The sequence below is a fragment of the Trichomycterus rosablanca genome, chromosome 21 (assembly GCF_030014385.1).
Source record: "Trichomycterus rosablanca isolate fTriRos1 chromosome 21, fTriRos1.hap1, whole genome shotgun sequence".
Lineage (NCBI taxonomy): Eukaryota > Metazoa > Chordata > Actinopteri > Siluriformes > Trichomycteridae > Trichomycterus > Trichomycterus rosablanca.
This window is the reverse complement of record NC_086008.1, coordinates 19,545,390-19,560,547: the sequence shown is the minus strand read 5'-3', so window position 1 is coordinate 19,560,547 and position 15,158 is coordinate 19,545,390. Positions and strand designations below refer to the sequence as shown.

Here is a 15,158-nt window from a genome sequence, read left to right as displayed (position 1 = left end):
GGCTGCTGTAGTGATGTTATTAAACAAAGATGAAGTGGGTATATATTAAAATTCATCCTGACAACATTAATGTAGTTAGTATAAGCATAGTTTGACCTTTATTCTGAAGCATGATGCAAAATATCCACATTTTAGTAAAAAGAAAAAGGGAGTTAGATTCCATACTGATTTTAATGCGTATTACTTTCGACTAAGTTTATTTAAGTAAGTATATTTAGGTTATTTAAGTTATACAAATGCATACGATTAAAAACTTAAAATGTGACTGAAAAAAAAGACTTTGCGCATGCGCAACAACATCGGGCTGTGTTTCAAATCGGTGTTCTTACCCGACTGTTGATGCTCCCTTAAATTAAGCTGTTGGAAATTAGCGTAAAGGACATTTTAACCTGTCAAACTAACACTGCTGTGTTAATCACTGACATTCCTACTACGTAATAATGCATTGTTATTAAAATTTTGAGAGTGGGAATTATATTTAACAGCATTATGCTGTAAAGTTTGCTAATGCTAATGATGGTAGATTGTTGTTGATGTAAGTTGAAACAGTTTCAGCTTATTTGGCTTTGAAGACCAGATGTGTATTTATGGAAGAAAAGATAAGAAATACAAACCCAATAATACTGTACCTGCTGCCAAGACTCCTCATTCCAATTCATTCCAAAGGGGCTGATGTCAGGTGCTCCACACCATGTCTTTTTGAACCCCGCATTGTTCACAGTCGTGTTAAACCAGTAAACTGTTACCATAAAGGTGTAAGCATTTTATTTATTTGGTGTAATTCATCTTATTTACCTGTCAGCAAGTGGTATGGCTAAAATGCCTATACTTTTAAATTAGGAGGGGTGTGTATATACTTTTGGTCATGTGGTGTACACATAAAATCCCTTACGAGGATGTGGAAAGCCAGCCTGTGTTTTAGATGCAGTAGCCAACCACTTCTTTTCACCACGTAGGAATCAGTGTAACGTATGGAGGGTCACGCATTAGCTCCCATATTCCCCGTCTATGTGAAGGTGCCAGACAAGGTGGGATGGGACCAAAATCCATAAACAAAAATTATGACTGGTCAATCAGACAGCCAGTTCTTGTTTCTATATAGACAGAAAAGCAAGAAGATACTGGACGATAGTAAAAGTGAAGAACAGAGGAAGAATAAAGTCAAAAACACACACACACAAAGCCGAGTGTAAAGCAGTAATGCTGGGATCCTCTTTAATGCTGTTAAAAACACCAACGTTGCATAATTTGTTTATAACGTTATTATCAAATATAAGAATGTACACAGTCAGATTGCTTCAGTTCCATTTCAGCCGCATTTGCACGTGTCATAGTTTCTCAATTTGAAAAGTTTTCTAGTCCCCTACAATAAAGACAACGGTAGACGGGGAACTTACCAAAGTACCAAACACTGCAATTCCGTAATAAATAATACAGACGCTCCTCACGTAACGACTGGGTTCTGTTCATACGACTAGGAACCGGCCTGATATTTCAAGTATACTGTACTGGTAGTGGGTTTGTGTCGATCTATAGATCTTTAGATGTTGTTTTGATGTACCTTTGGAGCGTTTATAGTATATTTTGTAGAGCAACACAAACAATGAATCAATATAAAACACAAAATGAAATATACTTAATTAATAAAAATAATGGCATATCTGGTCTCACAGTAGTTTACAAAATGTAACGTAAAGCCTCCACAAGGGGGCGCTCATGTACAAATTCATTTTGTTTTCATGTACCTTTTAAAATGAGTTTATTTCTTCGTACTTTTTTTTCTGCGACCCATTTTTTTGACCGTAAACTATAATAAACAGAATAGAAAAATCAGTAGAATATACATGACTTAGGTTTGCAAGTAAATACTAACGGCTAAGGGCCGCTCAAGGGGCGCAGCGGTAAAAACACACCAGAGCTGGATCTCGAATACATCGTATCGAGTCTCAGCTCTGCCTGCCGACGATTGGCCTGTTGTTCAGATATGGGTGGGATTAAGCCGGATGCAGTCTCTGTTTCATAACTAATGTTGGCTGATTGATGGCGCCTGCACAGAGATAAGAAAAGAGTGCTGTCAGGGTGCGTCTCTCCGTACACAGAGCTGAGCTGCACTGCACTCGTCAAAGTGTTGGTGATAAGATGCATACGGCTGCTGCCCACGTGTCGGAGGGGGCATGGGTTAGCTTCGTTCTCCTCAATCAGAGCGGGGATCGGCATCGGTGGAGAGGAAGCGTGCGTGACGCAATCGGGCAATTGGATTATTCAAAATAATGAAACGCTATAAAGGAGGTTTGTTTCATAATAAAGTACAAATTTATAGACATAACAAGTACCGACTGCAGGAATGAGACCAAGACTGAAAAAAAAGTGAGGCGAGATGAGACCCTTGGCAGCGAGATGCCATGCTGCCATCGTAAGTTAGGTCGTTAAGTGAGGAGCGTCTATAATGCAAATATTTGTACTTCAGTTGATTGGCATAAATTCACACATATGCAGTCGCTTCTATTAAAAGTGTTTCATGAATAAAACACAAGCAGGACATAAAACGTTATCGATAAAAATAGAAACGACTGATCGAACACCATTGGTTGACGTCATGCTAGATGACGACTATTGCATAAGTACCCGGTCTGACGTCTCCCAGTTCAGTTCAGTTCAGTTCGGACGAAGCCGCGTCCGGATCCGTTCTGCCGTAGTGAAAGTTGAATCCCAGCCCTAATTTGGTACGGAGCTTTTCTTTTTTCTCTTCATTCGCGTCGTGTCGAATAAAAACGTCCTGTGCAAAGGTTAAAAAGGAGCGAACGGAAGAATGGCCGTGTTCCGCCACTACCTGGGGATGGCCAGGTGGAGCCCGTTGAGGGGGGACGGGGGGGACTGGTACTCCAGCTGGGCCAGGAGGGAGAAGTGATCCGAGGGGATGTGCGGGTGGGGACATCCGGCGATGCAGTTATCCACCAGCCACTGGGTCTCCAGGGGACCCAGCACACCCAGCACTTTCATGTGAGTCTTGGAGAAGAAAATGTAATCGATCACACCCTGGAATGAAAGAATCCATCAAAAATAAAGAGTTAAAAATGATCCTATCTACACACAGGACGTCGTGAAGATTAGGAAGGGGTTTAGGAGATTAGGAGGTGAGGGAAGAGAGATGATTTGAGCGTGTGCAGAAGGGGGATGAGAGTTATACTGGGAGAAGGGTGCTGAGCAGATTTAGGGATGCGATGAAACAGGACATGCTGTGGCGACCCCTAATGGAAGCTTTTTTCAACCCCACTAGGCCTGCCAGTTAGCAGTTAGGTTAAGATACCACTAGGTACGACTGGACTAGCAATTGAAAGGTTGCCAGTTCAAGCCCCACCACTGCCAGGTTGTCTCTGTTGGGCCCTTGAGCAAGGTCCTTAACCCACAATTGCTTAGACTCTATACTATCACAGTACTGTAAGTCACTTTGGATAAAAAGCGTCCGCTAAATGCCGAAAATGTGAATGAATGATTCCCGGCTGCGCCCATTAGGGGGCGCCACAGTGGATCATTCGTTCGCACATCTAATTTGGCAAGAATTTGAACCGAATGCCCCTCCTCGCGCAACCCTCCTATATATCCGGGCTTGGGACCTGCACTAAGGGTGCACCGATACGTGTACCCATAACAGCGAGGTTCAAACCTCCAGAACTCAGGTGTTCCTTACCAATACCCCACCCAAGCAAACGGGGACATCATACTGTATGTTCTTGTATGGCCATATACATTATATGGACAGTGGACGCATGAAAGTATTGGGACACCCCTTCTAATTTTTGAATTCATGTGTTTGTCACAGCAGTTCAAGTGTGCAGCAACAGTTTAGGGAAGGCCCATTCCTGTTCCAGCATGACTGTACCCCTGTGGTTTAAAGAAACTCCAGTGAGCCTTGACCTCAGCTCCACTGAACAGCTCTGGAATGAACCGGAACTTGAACTAAGGCTCACTTGACCAGCCATACGAATGGCATCTATTGACCGAATGGGCACAAATCCCACAGACAAGTCTAATAAGAAGCCTTCTTCACTGAAAGATCACGCAGACGACGCTCTATTTTTGTAACTGGACGTCCGACAAGATCACGGTCAGGTGTCCGAATACTTTTGGCCATATGTAACGTAACACGGTAGTGTACGTCTGTTCACCTTGAAGTCGTAGGTGTAGTTGGTGTAAGGCATCAGATGGCTCTCGTAGGCGCTCTTCAGCTGAAAGCTGTGCGTGATGCTACCGTCCGGCTTGCCGTTCTTGCCGTTGCAGCTGAAGTTGTTCAGACAGTCAGTGTAGCGTAACTCTTTGAAGTCTTTGTGGTTCTCCGCCACGCCGCCGTTGCTCAGGTATTCCACCACACCTTCAGGTCAGAATCACGACACACACACACACACATATTAGTTTTAGAGAAACTTCAGTATCATGTGTGTGTGTGTGTGTGTGTGTGTGTGTGTTTTCATGACCAGTGTTTTAGCATCAGCACTAACATCATGTGTGTGTGTGTGTGTGTTTCTATGACCAGTGTTTTAGCATCAGCACTAGCATCATGTGTGTGTGTGTGTGTGTGTGTGTGTGTGTGTTTCTATGACCAGTGTTTAAGTATCAGCGCTAACATCATGTGTGTGTGTGTGTGTGTGTGTTTCTATGACCAGTGTTTAAGCATCAGCGCTAACATCATGTGTGTGTGTGTGTGTGTGTGTGTGTGTGTGTGTGTGTGTGTGTGTGTTTCTATGACCAGTGTTTAAGCATCAGCGCTAACATCATGTGTGTGTGTGTGTGTGTGTGTGTGTGTGTGTGTTTCTATGACCAGTGTTTAAGCATCAGCGCTAACATCATGTGTGTGTGTGTGTGTGTGTGTGTGTGTTTCTATGACCAGTGTTTTAGCATCAGCACTAACATCATGTGTGTGTGTGTGTGTGTGTGTGTGTGTGTTTCTATGACCAGTGTTTAAGCATCAGCGCTAACATCATGTGTGTGTGTGTGTGTGTGTGTGTGTGTGTGTGTGTGTGTTTCTATGACCAGTGTTTTAGCATCAGCACTAACATCATGTGTGTGTGTGTGTGTGTGTGTGTGTTTCTATGACCAGTGTTTTAGCATCAGCACTAACATCGTGTGTGTGTGTGTGTGTGTGTGTGTTTCTATGACCAGTGTTTTAGCATCAGCACTAACATCATGTGTGTGTGTGTGTGTGTGTGTGTGTGTGTGTGTGTGTGTGTGTGTGTTTCTATGACCAGTGTTTTAGCATCAGCGCTAACATCATGTGTGTGTGTGTGTGTGTGTGTGTGTGTGTGTGTTTCTATGACCAGTGTTTAAGCATCAGCGCTAACATCATGTGTGTGTGTGTGTGTGTGTGTGTGTGTGTTTCTATGACCAGTGTTTTAGCATCAGCACTAACATCATGTGTGTGTGTGTGTGTGTGTGTGTGTTTCTATGACCAGTGTTTTAGCATCAGCGCTACCATAAGCAGAAACATTGTGTGTGTGTGTGTGTGCGTGTGTGTCAATCTTGCTGCATACACACCAGAGTCTGGGAGCGAGTTGAGGTCGGCACACAGGACGATGGGTATGGATACGGAGTCCGTGGCGGGGGACCCGGAGCCGTCCGGGCTCGACGCCCTCTCCGCGATGCTCTTCAGCTCGGACAGGAACATCACAGTCTGGATGAGCTTGACGTCCGAGTATTCAGGGTCCCAGTGCATGTGGGCGTTAGCCACCAGCAGGAGCTGCTTCTCTACCGGGGGGTTTAGACCTGGAGTAAAACAAACGCAAATCTATTCATCTATATAAGCGCTATAAGCACTATATTTTTAATCTATATAATCTATATAAGCGCTATATTTTTAATCTATATAAGCACTATATTTTTAATCTATATAAGCGCTATATTTTTAATCTATATAAGCGCTATATTTTTAATCTATATAAGCACTATATTTTTAATCTATATAATCTATATAAGCGCTATATTTGTAATCTATATAAGCACTATATTTTTAATCTATATAATCTATATAAGCGCTATATTTTTAATCTATATAAGCACTATATTTTTTATCTATATAATATATATAAGCGCTATATTTTTAATCTATATAATCTATATAAGCGCTATATTTGTAATCTATATAAGCACTATATTTTTAATCTATATAATCTATATAAGCGCTATATTTTTAATCTATATAAGCACTATATTTTTTATCTATATAATATATATAAGCGCTATATTTTTAATCTATATAATCTATATAAGCGCTATATTTGTAATCTATATAAGCACTATATTTTTAATCTATATAATCTATATAAGCGCTATATTTTTAATCTATATAAGCACTATATTTTTTATCTATATAATATATATAAGCGCTATATTTTTAATCTATATAATCTATATAAGCGCTATATTTTTAATCTATATAAGCGCTATATTTTTTATCTATATAATATATATAAGCGCTATATTTTTAATCTATATAATCTATATAAGCGCTATATTTTTTATCTATATAATATATATAAGCGCTATATTTTTAATCTATATAATCTATATAAGCGCTATATTTGTAATCTATATAAGCACTATATTTTTAATCTATATAATCTATATAAGCGCTATATTTTTAATCTATATAAGCACTATATTTTTTATCTATATAATCTATATAAGCACTATATTTTTTATCTATATAATATATATAAGCGCTATATTTTTAATCTATATAATCTATATAAGCGCTATATTTGTAATCTATATAAGCACTATATTTTTAATCTATATAATCTATATAAGCGCTATATTTTTAATCTATATAAGCACTATATTTTTTATCTATATAATATATATAAGCGCTATATTTTTAATCTATATAATCTATATAAGCGCTATATTTTTAATCTATATAAGCACTATATTTTTTATCTATATAATATATATAAGCACTATATTTTTAATCTATATAAGCGCTATATTTTTAATCTATATAAGCACTATATTTTTTATCTATATAATATATATAAGCACTATATTTTTAATCTATATAAGCGCTATATTTTTAATCTATATAAGCGCTATATTTGTAATCTATATAAGCACTATATTTTTTATCTATATAATATATATAAGCACTATATTTTTAATCTATATAAGCGCTATATTTTTAATCTATATAAGCACTATATTTTTTATCTATATAATATATATAAGCACTATATTTTTAATCTATATAAGCGCTATATTTTTAATCTATATAAGCGCTATATTTGTAATCTATATAAGCACTATATTTTTTATCTATATAATCTATATAAGCGCTATATTTTTAATCTATATAATCTATATAAGCACTATATATTTAATCTATATAATCTATATAAGCGCTATATTTTTAATCTATATAAGCACTATATTTGTAATCTATATAATCTATATAAGCGCTATATTTGTAATCTATATAAGCACTATATTTTTTATCTATATAATCTATATAAGCGCTATATTTTTAATCTATATAAGCACTATATTTGTAATCTATATAATCTATATAAGCGCTATATTTGTAATCTATATAAGCACTATATTTTTAATCTACATAATCTATATAAGCGCTATATTTTTAATCTATATAAGCACTATATTTTTTATCTATATAATATATATAAGCGCTATATTTTTTATCTATATAATCTATATAAGCACTATATAAACTCATTTCTAAAGCACTTATTCTAATCAGGATCGCAAAGGGGGTGCTGGAGCCTATCCCGGCTCTCAATGGGCACAAGGCACACACCCATACACACACACACACACACACATCTAAGGGTGATTTTAGTAGCTCCAATTAACCTGACTGCACGTCTTTGGACTATGGGAGGAAACCGGAGCGTCTGGAGGAAACCCACACAGACACAGGGAAATCGAACCCAGGACCTTCTAATTAATTAATCACCTCTACCAATTAACAAATCTACTGCCAATAGTTTGGGAAAGTCCCTTTCCTGCTCAAGCACTAAGTCAGGCCCATCCAGACGTGGAAGAATCGAATTCAGAATCTGTGATTTGCTCCCATCTAGTGGAGGAATTGAAGAATTGTCATTAAAACAACGAGCGACTGACCTCCAGTAAACAGCTCCTTCTTGACCTCCAGCAGCACGGCGACCCCAATGTTGTCTTTGGTCGTGACCCGGTTCAGCATGACCTCCGAACCTTCCGAGTTGGCCATGGCCACCTGATTGAACTCCACCGTGTGTTTCTGAACCAGTGCAAATCTGAACAGAGAACAAAGAGAATTAATTTACTAATTTATTCCGATGTTTTACGTCGTGTTTACACAGATGTTTCGGTTTGTTATAGGGAATTGTAATAGACTGTCGCTGCTGTACGTATTTAGAACATACAGCTAGTATACGTTTGTTTGAAACGGCTATGTATCAGGTATCACAGAGTGTTTAACGACTCACTTTTCCGTCTTGAAGAAGACAGCGCAGCCGTCCACGTGCTTCCTCTCTTGCTCGGACACCAGTTTGGCACGAGACTTGGGACAGAAATAGCCGTCGTACCCACGCTCCTTCAGGGTTTCCAAGAAGAACGTGTAGTACTGCTCGGTTTCCACTTCCTGCAGAAGCAAGATGTGCAGTCAGGAGTATGACACAGTGATACAATGACACTAGAAGTTCTTGAGTTTGAATCTCAGCTCTGCTATCAGCCGGCCGGGCGCCTACACAGACATGTGATTACTATTATTATTACTTTTATTTTTGATGCTATTATTATGATGCTATTTGCATTTTCCATCAATATTTACAGAGTAAAGTGTCCTTGGGTATGTGAAAGGCACTATATAAATAGAACCTGTTATTATTATTATTATTTATTGCATATCTGATGGCATTTAGCTGACACTTTTATCCAAAGCAACTTACAGTACTTGCTCAAGGGCCCAACAGTGGCAACCTGGCTGTGGGGGGGCTTGGACCAGCAACCTTTCGATTACTAGTCCAGTACCTAAACCGCTAAGCTGCAACTCCCCAGTGCACGTTATGCGATTCCAGTCCCAGCGCTCGAACACTAACAAATCGGGACTCCACCGGACCCCGTAGCTTGCGTACCTGTAAACTGATGATGTCAGCATCGCAGTTGGTGATCTCCTCCATGATGCCCTTCTTCCTGTACTCCCAGTTGAGAGCCCAGGATGGACAGTAGCCGTACAGCTGCCTGGTTGCATATTTGTCGCAAAGCACGTTGTAACACATGATCGTGAACACGGCTGAGGAGGGAAAAAGGGGGGGGGTGTTAGTTCTGACACTGCTCGGTCAGGAGTGGAGGTCTGCAGCAGTAGAGGCAAAATACAATCGGGTGATTGGATATGACTAAACTGCGCATGGTGAGTCCCACAGTGCTGTTTGTACCTGTGGGCATCATTTGGTCTCGCTCCTTCAGCGTGATCCAGGGTCTTTGGGGGAGTTGTTCTGGATGGACTGACGAGAGGAAACACATAAATGGTAGAATAGTGGTTTAATAATATATCAGCTTGATATCATTCCAATCCATGCTATTCAAAAGTACTGAATAAAGGGTCTGAATCCTTATTTTGAATAAGAGAGATATATTTTTTTTATTATTAATGTCAAGGGGTCTAATAGCAATAATAAAAAAAGTGATCATTTCTTTTCACACTACTAGTAACCACTGGGGTGCAGCGCTATCTATCTATCTATCTATCTATCTATCTATCTATCTATCTATCTATCTATCTATCTATCTATCTATCTATCTATCTATCTATCTATCTATCTATCTATCTATCTATCTATCTATCTATCTATCTATCTATCTATCTATCTATGTGCTATAAGTATAAGTATGCTATCCCATTACTGCTCAGGTATCTGGGGATCCAGGGTTCAAATCTCAATGGTGCTGTCACCCGGTTGGGCGTCTGCATGGACATGATCAACTAATATCCAGGCAGAGGGTGGCTGAAACAGCCTAAAAATTGGGAGGTGCACCAGTCAGTGCGCTCCCAGTACCGATGTCCCAATGCCAGGATAGAAATAGGAGGGTTGCATTAGGGCATCCGGTGTAAAAACGGTACCAAATCTGGTATGTGGACCCCTAACAACAATGGAATAAAAAAAACAACATGCAGAACTTCTACCTAACCTAGAAGTGTCTATTGACACTGTAGTTAATAAGGTCCATGTTTCCAGGCCTCACCTTTCATTCCTCATGCAGAGCAAATATAAGTATCAAAATTTACAGTTTTTTTAATACACTAAAATAGATAAACTTGGTTTCGTTACCTGCAAGATTGTCAAGCATATAATTCAACAGCTTTCTTGTTCCATCGGGCTCCTGGTACAGGTTGAGAATATCCTGGGAAAGTGGGTTTCCTGTTAATGTTACATGACAAATTAGATACGAATGACATGAAAATAAGACGGTACCTTGACGGTACCAGTTACCTTGTCCGCACGTTGGCCATTTTTTTAAGCTATACACCGATCAGCCATAACATTAAAACCACCTCCTTGTTTCTACACTCACTGTCCATTTTATCAGCTCCACTTACCATATAGAAGCACTTTGTAGTTCTACAATTACTGACTGTAGTCCATCTGTTTCACCCTGTTCTTCAGTGCTCAGGACCACCACATGACCACCACAGAGCAGGTATTATTTAGGTGGTGGATCATTCTCAGCACTGCAGTGACACTGACGATTGATGGCGGTGGTGTGTTAGTGTGTGTTGTGCCGGTATGAGTGGAGTTTTTAAATACCGTGTCCACTCACTGCCCACTCTATTAGACGCTCCTACCTAGTCGGTCCACCTTGTAGATGTAAAGTCAGAGACGATCGCTCATCTATTGCTGCTGTTTGAGTCGGTCGTCTTCTAGACCTCCATCGGTGGTCACAGGACTCTGCCCACGGGGCGCTGTTGGCTGGATATTTTTGGTTGGTGGACTATTCTCAGTCCAGCAGTGACAGTGAGGTGTTTAAAAACTCCATGTCATACCAGCACAACACACACTAACACACCACCACCATGTCAGTGTCAGTGCAGTGCTGGGAATGATCCACCACCTAAATAATACCTGCTCTGTGGTGGTCCTGTGGGGGTCCTGACCATTGAAGAAAAGCATGAAAGGGGGCTAACAAAGCATGTAGAGAAACAGATGGACTACAGTCAGTAATTGTAGAACTACAAAGTGGAGCTGATAAAATGGACAGTGAGTGTAGAAACAAGGAGGTGGGTTTAATGTGGCTGATCGGTGTATATCAGCGCTCCTCGGATGCCTCGTCCAATCACATTACTCGGTGGACCAAACTGTTGTATGATAACACTTATAAAGAAGATGACAGCATGGACTCTTACCTTTCAGACCGAGGGTTTGTAAGCGGAACAGCCGCCCGAGTTCGTAAGGCAAAACCCGCAAACAGTTGTTGTTCAAAAGTAATTCCCTGTGGAAATCATGAACAAAAAAAAACACATATAAAGCTTGACCATATGACCACATGCCAACATAAAATATGGCTCTGCAAGACTACCCGGAGGTCTAGTAAAGCTCCTTCCTTACGTGAGAGGCCTGCTTCTGCTCTCCTACCTGAGGCACACCATGTTGCCGAGTTCCGCCGGCAGGCTGCGGAGCTTGTTGGAGGACAGGTTAAGGTAAACCAGGTGAGGAAGCTTGGCGATTTCCGGAGGGAGGCGGCTGAGGTTGTTGTTGCTGATGTGCAGGGCGGTCAGATGGGTGAGCGTCCATAGCGAACTGCTCAGGTTCTTCACTCGCCCTGTACAAAACACGGTATTACAAAGAGCGCCGACTGCTGATCGCACATCATTTACATTTACATTTTCATTTACGCTTTTATCCAAAGCGACTTACACAGTGAGCTGAACACTATGAGCAATTGAGGGTTAAGGGCCTTGCTCAGGGACCCAACAGTGGCAACTTGGTGGTGGCGGGGCTTGAACCGGCAACCTTCTGTTTACTAGTCCAGTACCTTAACCACTGAGCTATCACTGGCCCTCAGTCATGGACGTCAGACCAAGAATCAATCAGACTTAAACAATTAGTTGTGTAACTAAAGAAAAATATAAAGAAAAAAACACACGCCCCCTCCGACAACAGCGCAGTAGCCAGCTGCTTCTTTTCACTTACACCAAGCAGGTATATGTGGTGAATCGCACGCCGATCTGCACTATCCACCGTCTCTGTGCAGACGGCATCAAGCCAACAGAGCCAGCAGAGGCTCCGACAATCCCCCACGTGGACGGGCCAATCACTGTGCGTCTTCTTAAATTGGCTGTAATAGTGTGTGTTTTTGTTTCCGTTATTTTGGCCACTGCTTTCTTAACCGATAATCCAGTCAGTCACGGGACCATTTTCAATGGGCGCAAGGCACACAGTAACACCCTGGATGGGGCGCCAGTCCATCGCAGGGCAGACACACACACACACACACACACACACACACACACACACACACACACACACACACAGACTCATACTCATACACACACCCATTCACATATAGGGCAATTCAGTGTCTCCAGTTAACCTGACTGCATGTTTTTGGACTGTGGGAGGAAACCGGAGCACCCGGAGGAAACACCTGACCCGCCCTGTTACATATGTACATAACTGATGTGAATACTCAGGTAATGAAGTACCCACACCCTAATCATGATGTGCATGAGTGAACAGTCAATACGACCAATGAAAACACACGAAGGAGAACGACTAACCTGTAATTTCTAACTCAGCCCAGTTGGATTTCTTTCCATTGGCCGCCTCCTCCGCAGACATGATCGTGTACAGCCTGCGTGGGTCTGGAGGCTCATATTTCTCCTTGGGCATACCTGTTAATCTGCAGAACAAGAACACACGAGCGCTGTATCACTGAACAAACACAGACACAAAACAGCCAGCGAGTACCGTCAGAAACGTTCAGTTGGTCAACTTGATCTCCCAGGCAGGTTTAATGACTTAAGCATTACACACATGAATCAACAGGCCTTCTTCTGAACTGAAGTCGACCAGACAACAGGATCAGACGGGATTCTTGATAATATGAGGACTTGATAGTCACACTTGTTGCTTTGCACTTTGATCAGCAGTGCGGTCACAACAAGCCACTTCAACGTCCGGCTTGTGCCAGGTCGAACGTTTCCTAACTTCTGCTGTGCGTCGTAACCCGAGCGCCAGGACGCACGTTGACCGATGCCGGCTGACAGCTGTAACTCGATCTGAAGAGTCACGAGAGGTCAGATAGGGGCTTAAAAATAAGCCTCTTCCCCAAATCAAGAACACGCAGTGCTTTGTTGTTTACATATACAAGTTGTTCGTGTTAACACTATGTCAGTGAAGCAGAAAGCTTCCCTCTCACTATACAGCACTATTACCATCTATTCCATATTTGAACTGTAAACACTACTGTATCCAGACTTGCCTATACATGCAATATGCTTTAATGTACCACATCCAAACCACACTGGAACTGTACTCTGAACTGTACTCTGAACTGTACTCTGCCCTAAATTACACAGTACTTACACTATACAATGTGTATTACTTAAATTGTGAACTCTCTATATTTAACTAAAACACTTGACTTTACACGAGATCCACAATGTTATACAACAGCCTGTACTACATGGTACCAAATCTATACAGTACCCAAACTATACCGTATCTAAACTATAGCCCAGAAATGTAAACATGAATCCTCTTTTTTAACATCTGGGAGTTGAATATTTCTGTTTGCAAGTGAATGATCTGCTTAAAGTAAAGGAGTGAGTTATCCCTTAATTACAATGTACTTACACTGGATAGTATCCAAACTTCTTGAAACTATACTACAGTATAGCCAAACTAGGCAAGCCGTAGCATAGTGGTTAAGGTACTGGACTAGTTATCAGAATGTCGCTGGTTCAAGCCCCACCACTGCCAGGTTTCTGCTGTTGGGCACTTAACCATCAATTGCTTAGATATAGATTGTATACTGTCGCTTTAGATAAAAGCATCTGCAAAATGCTGGAAATGTAAATGTATATGATTAAAGGTCATATAAAAAAAAAAAAACTCTAATATAGTGTTGCCAAATTACATTGTATTAAAGCCATAATACATCCGGTGGCGCAGCGGTAAAAACACACGCTGGAACCAGAGCTGGGATCTCGAATACATCGTATCGAATCTTAACTCTGCCTGCCGGCTGAGGCTGAGCGGCCAAATAAACAACGATTGGCCTGTTGTTCAGATATGGGCGGGACTAAGCCGGATGGGGTCTCTCTCCCATGACTGGTGCAATTACAACCTCTGTTGGCTGATTGATGGCGCCTGCACGGAGATGAGAAAAGAGTGCTCTCAGGGTGTGTCTCTCCGCACACAACGCTGAGCTGCACTGCACTCGTCAAAGTGTAGGTGGTAAGATGCATACGGATGCTGCCCACGTGTCGGAGGGGGCGTGGGTTAGCTTCGTTCTCCTCAATCAGAGCGGGGATCGGCAGTGGTGGAGAGGAAGCATGATGCAATCGGGCAATCAGACGCGCTAAAAAAAGGGAGAAAAATATATATTTTTAAATATATATGTATATAAATACAATAACCAAACAATCATGTGACCAATCTGTACTGTATAAAAAGGCATAATAGTTAACAAATGTGTGTTGAACCAGTCTAGTGTTACTAAATAATAATGCATTCTAATAGCACAGTGTTTATTCTACACAACACCCAAACAGCACTGGATCCAAACTACACTGGGATCAAACTATTCCCAAATCTGCAGGAGATCTTGGTCCAAACCAGCAGCTGATCAGAAGGAACTGGCCTGTGTTGGCCCTCCATGGTCAGTCAAGAGTCCAGTCTAAAGTAGCCCCGGCGCTAACAGTCCTCTGCTGCACAAAGTTGGGATTAAAAACCGACACTTGTGACAGCTGCATAGTGAACACACGGCAGACCCAGAAAGAGTTGTACATGCGGCCCTGTTTTTGTTTACCTGCATTCGGGATGTTGAAATGTCAAAGTCCTGCTAATATTATCCAAGACATACAGCTGGAGCTGCCTGTCGTTCGGTCTCCCAACGGGCTGAGGGAAGGACAACAGTCAACAGAACCTCTCTGCATTTCCCACCGTGGTTCA

At 41.2% G+C, this 15,158-nt stretch overlaps 1 protein-coding gene across 3 annotated transcripts; it reads right to left on the bottom strand.

Moving 5' to 3' along the window:
• Positions 1 to 1,183: 1,183 nt before the first annotated feature.
• Positions 1,184 to 15,093, bottom strand: cnot6l (CCR4-NOT transcription complex, subunit 6-like). Of its 3 annotated transcripts, none has more exons than XM_063017700.1 (12): positions 15,016 to 15,093; positions 12,761 to 12,882; positions 11,616 to 11,802; positions 11,387 to 11,472; positions 10,314 to 10,403; positions 9,420 to 9,488; positions 9,120 to 9,277; positions 8,472 to 8,626; positions 8,128 to 8,279; positions 5,530 to 5,757; positions 4,167 to 4,369; positions 1,184 to 3,036 (listed from the first exon to the last, which is right to left on the bottom strand). In XM_063017700.1, the coding sequence occupies exons 2-12, from the start codon at positions 12,870 to 12,872 to the stop codon at positions 2,827 to 2,829; spliced, it is 1,650 nt and encodes a 549-aa protein (XP_062873770.1). In that variant the 5' UTR covers positions 12,873 to 12,882; positions 15,016 to 15,093; the 3' UTR covers positions 1,184 to 2,826. The 3 variants fall into 3 exon arrangements, with proteins under 3 accessions (XP_062873770.1, XP_062873768.1, XP_062873769.1); XM_063017698.1 differs by lacking the exon at positions 15,016 to 15,093 and adding an exon at positions 13,839 to 14,396 and having other exon boundaries at positions 12,761 to 13,261; XM_063017699.1 differs by lacking the exon at positions 15,016 to 15,093 and adding an exon at positions 13,839 to 14,396.
• Between the last annotated feature and the right edge of the window lie 65 nt (positions 15,094 to 15,158).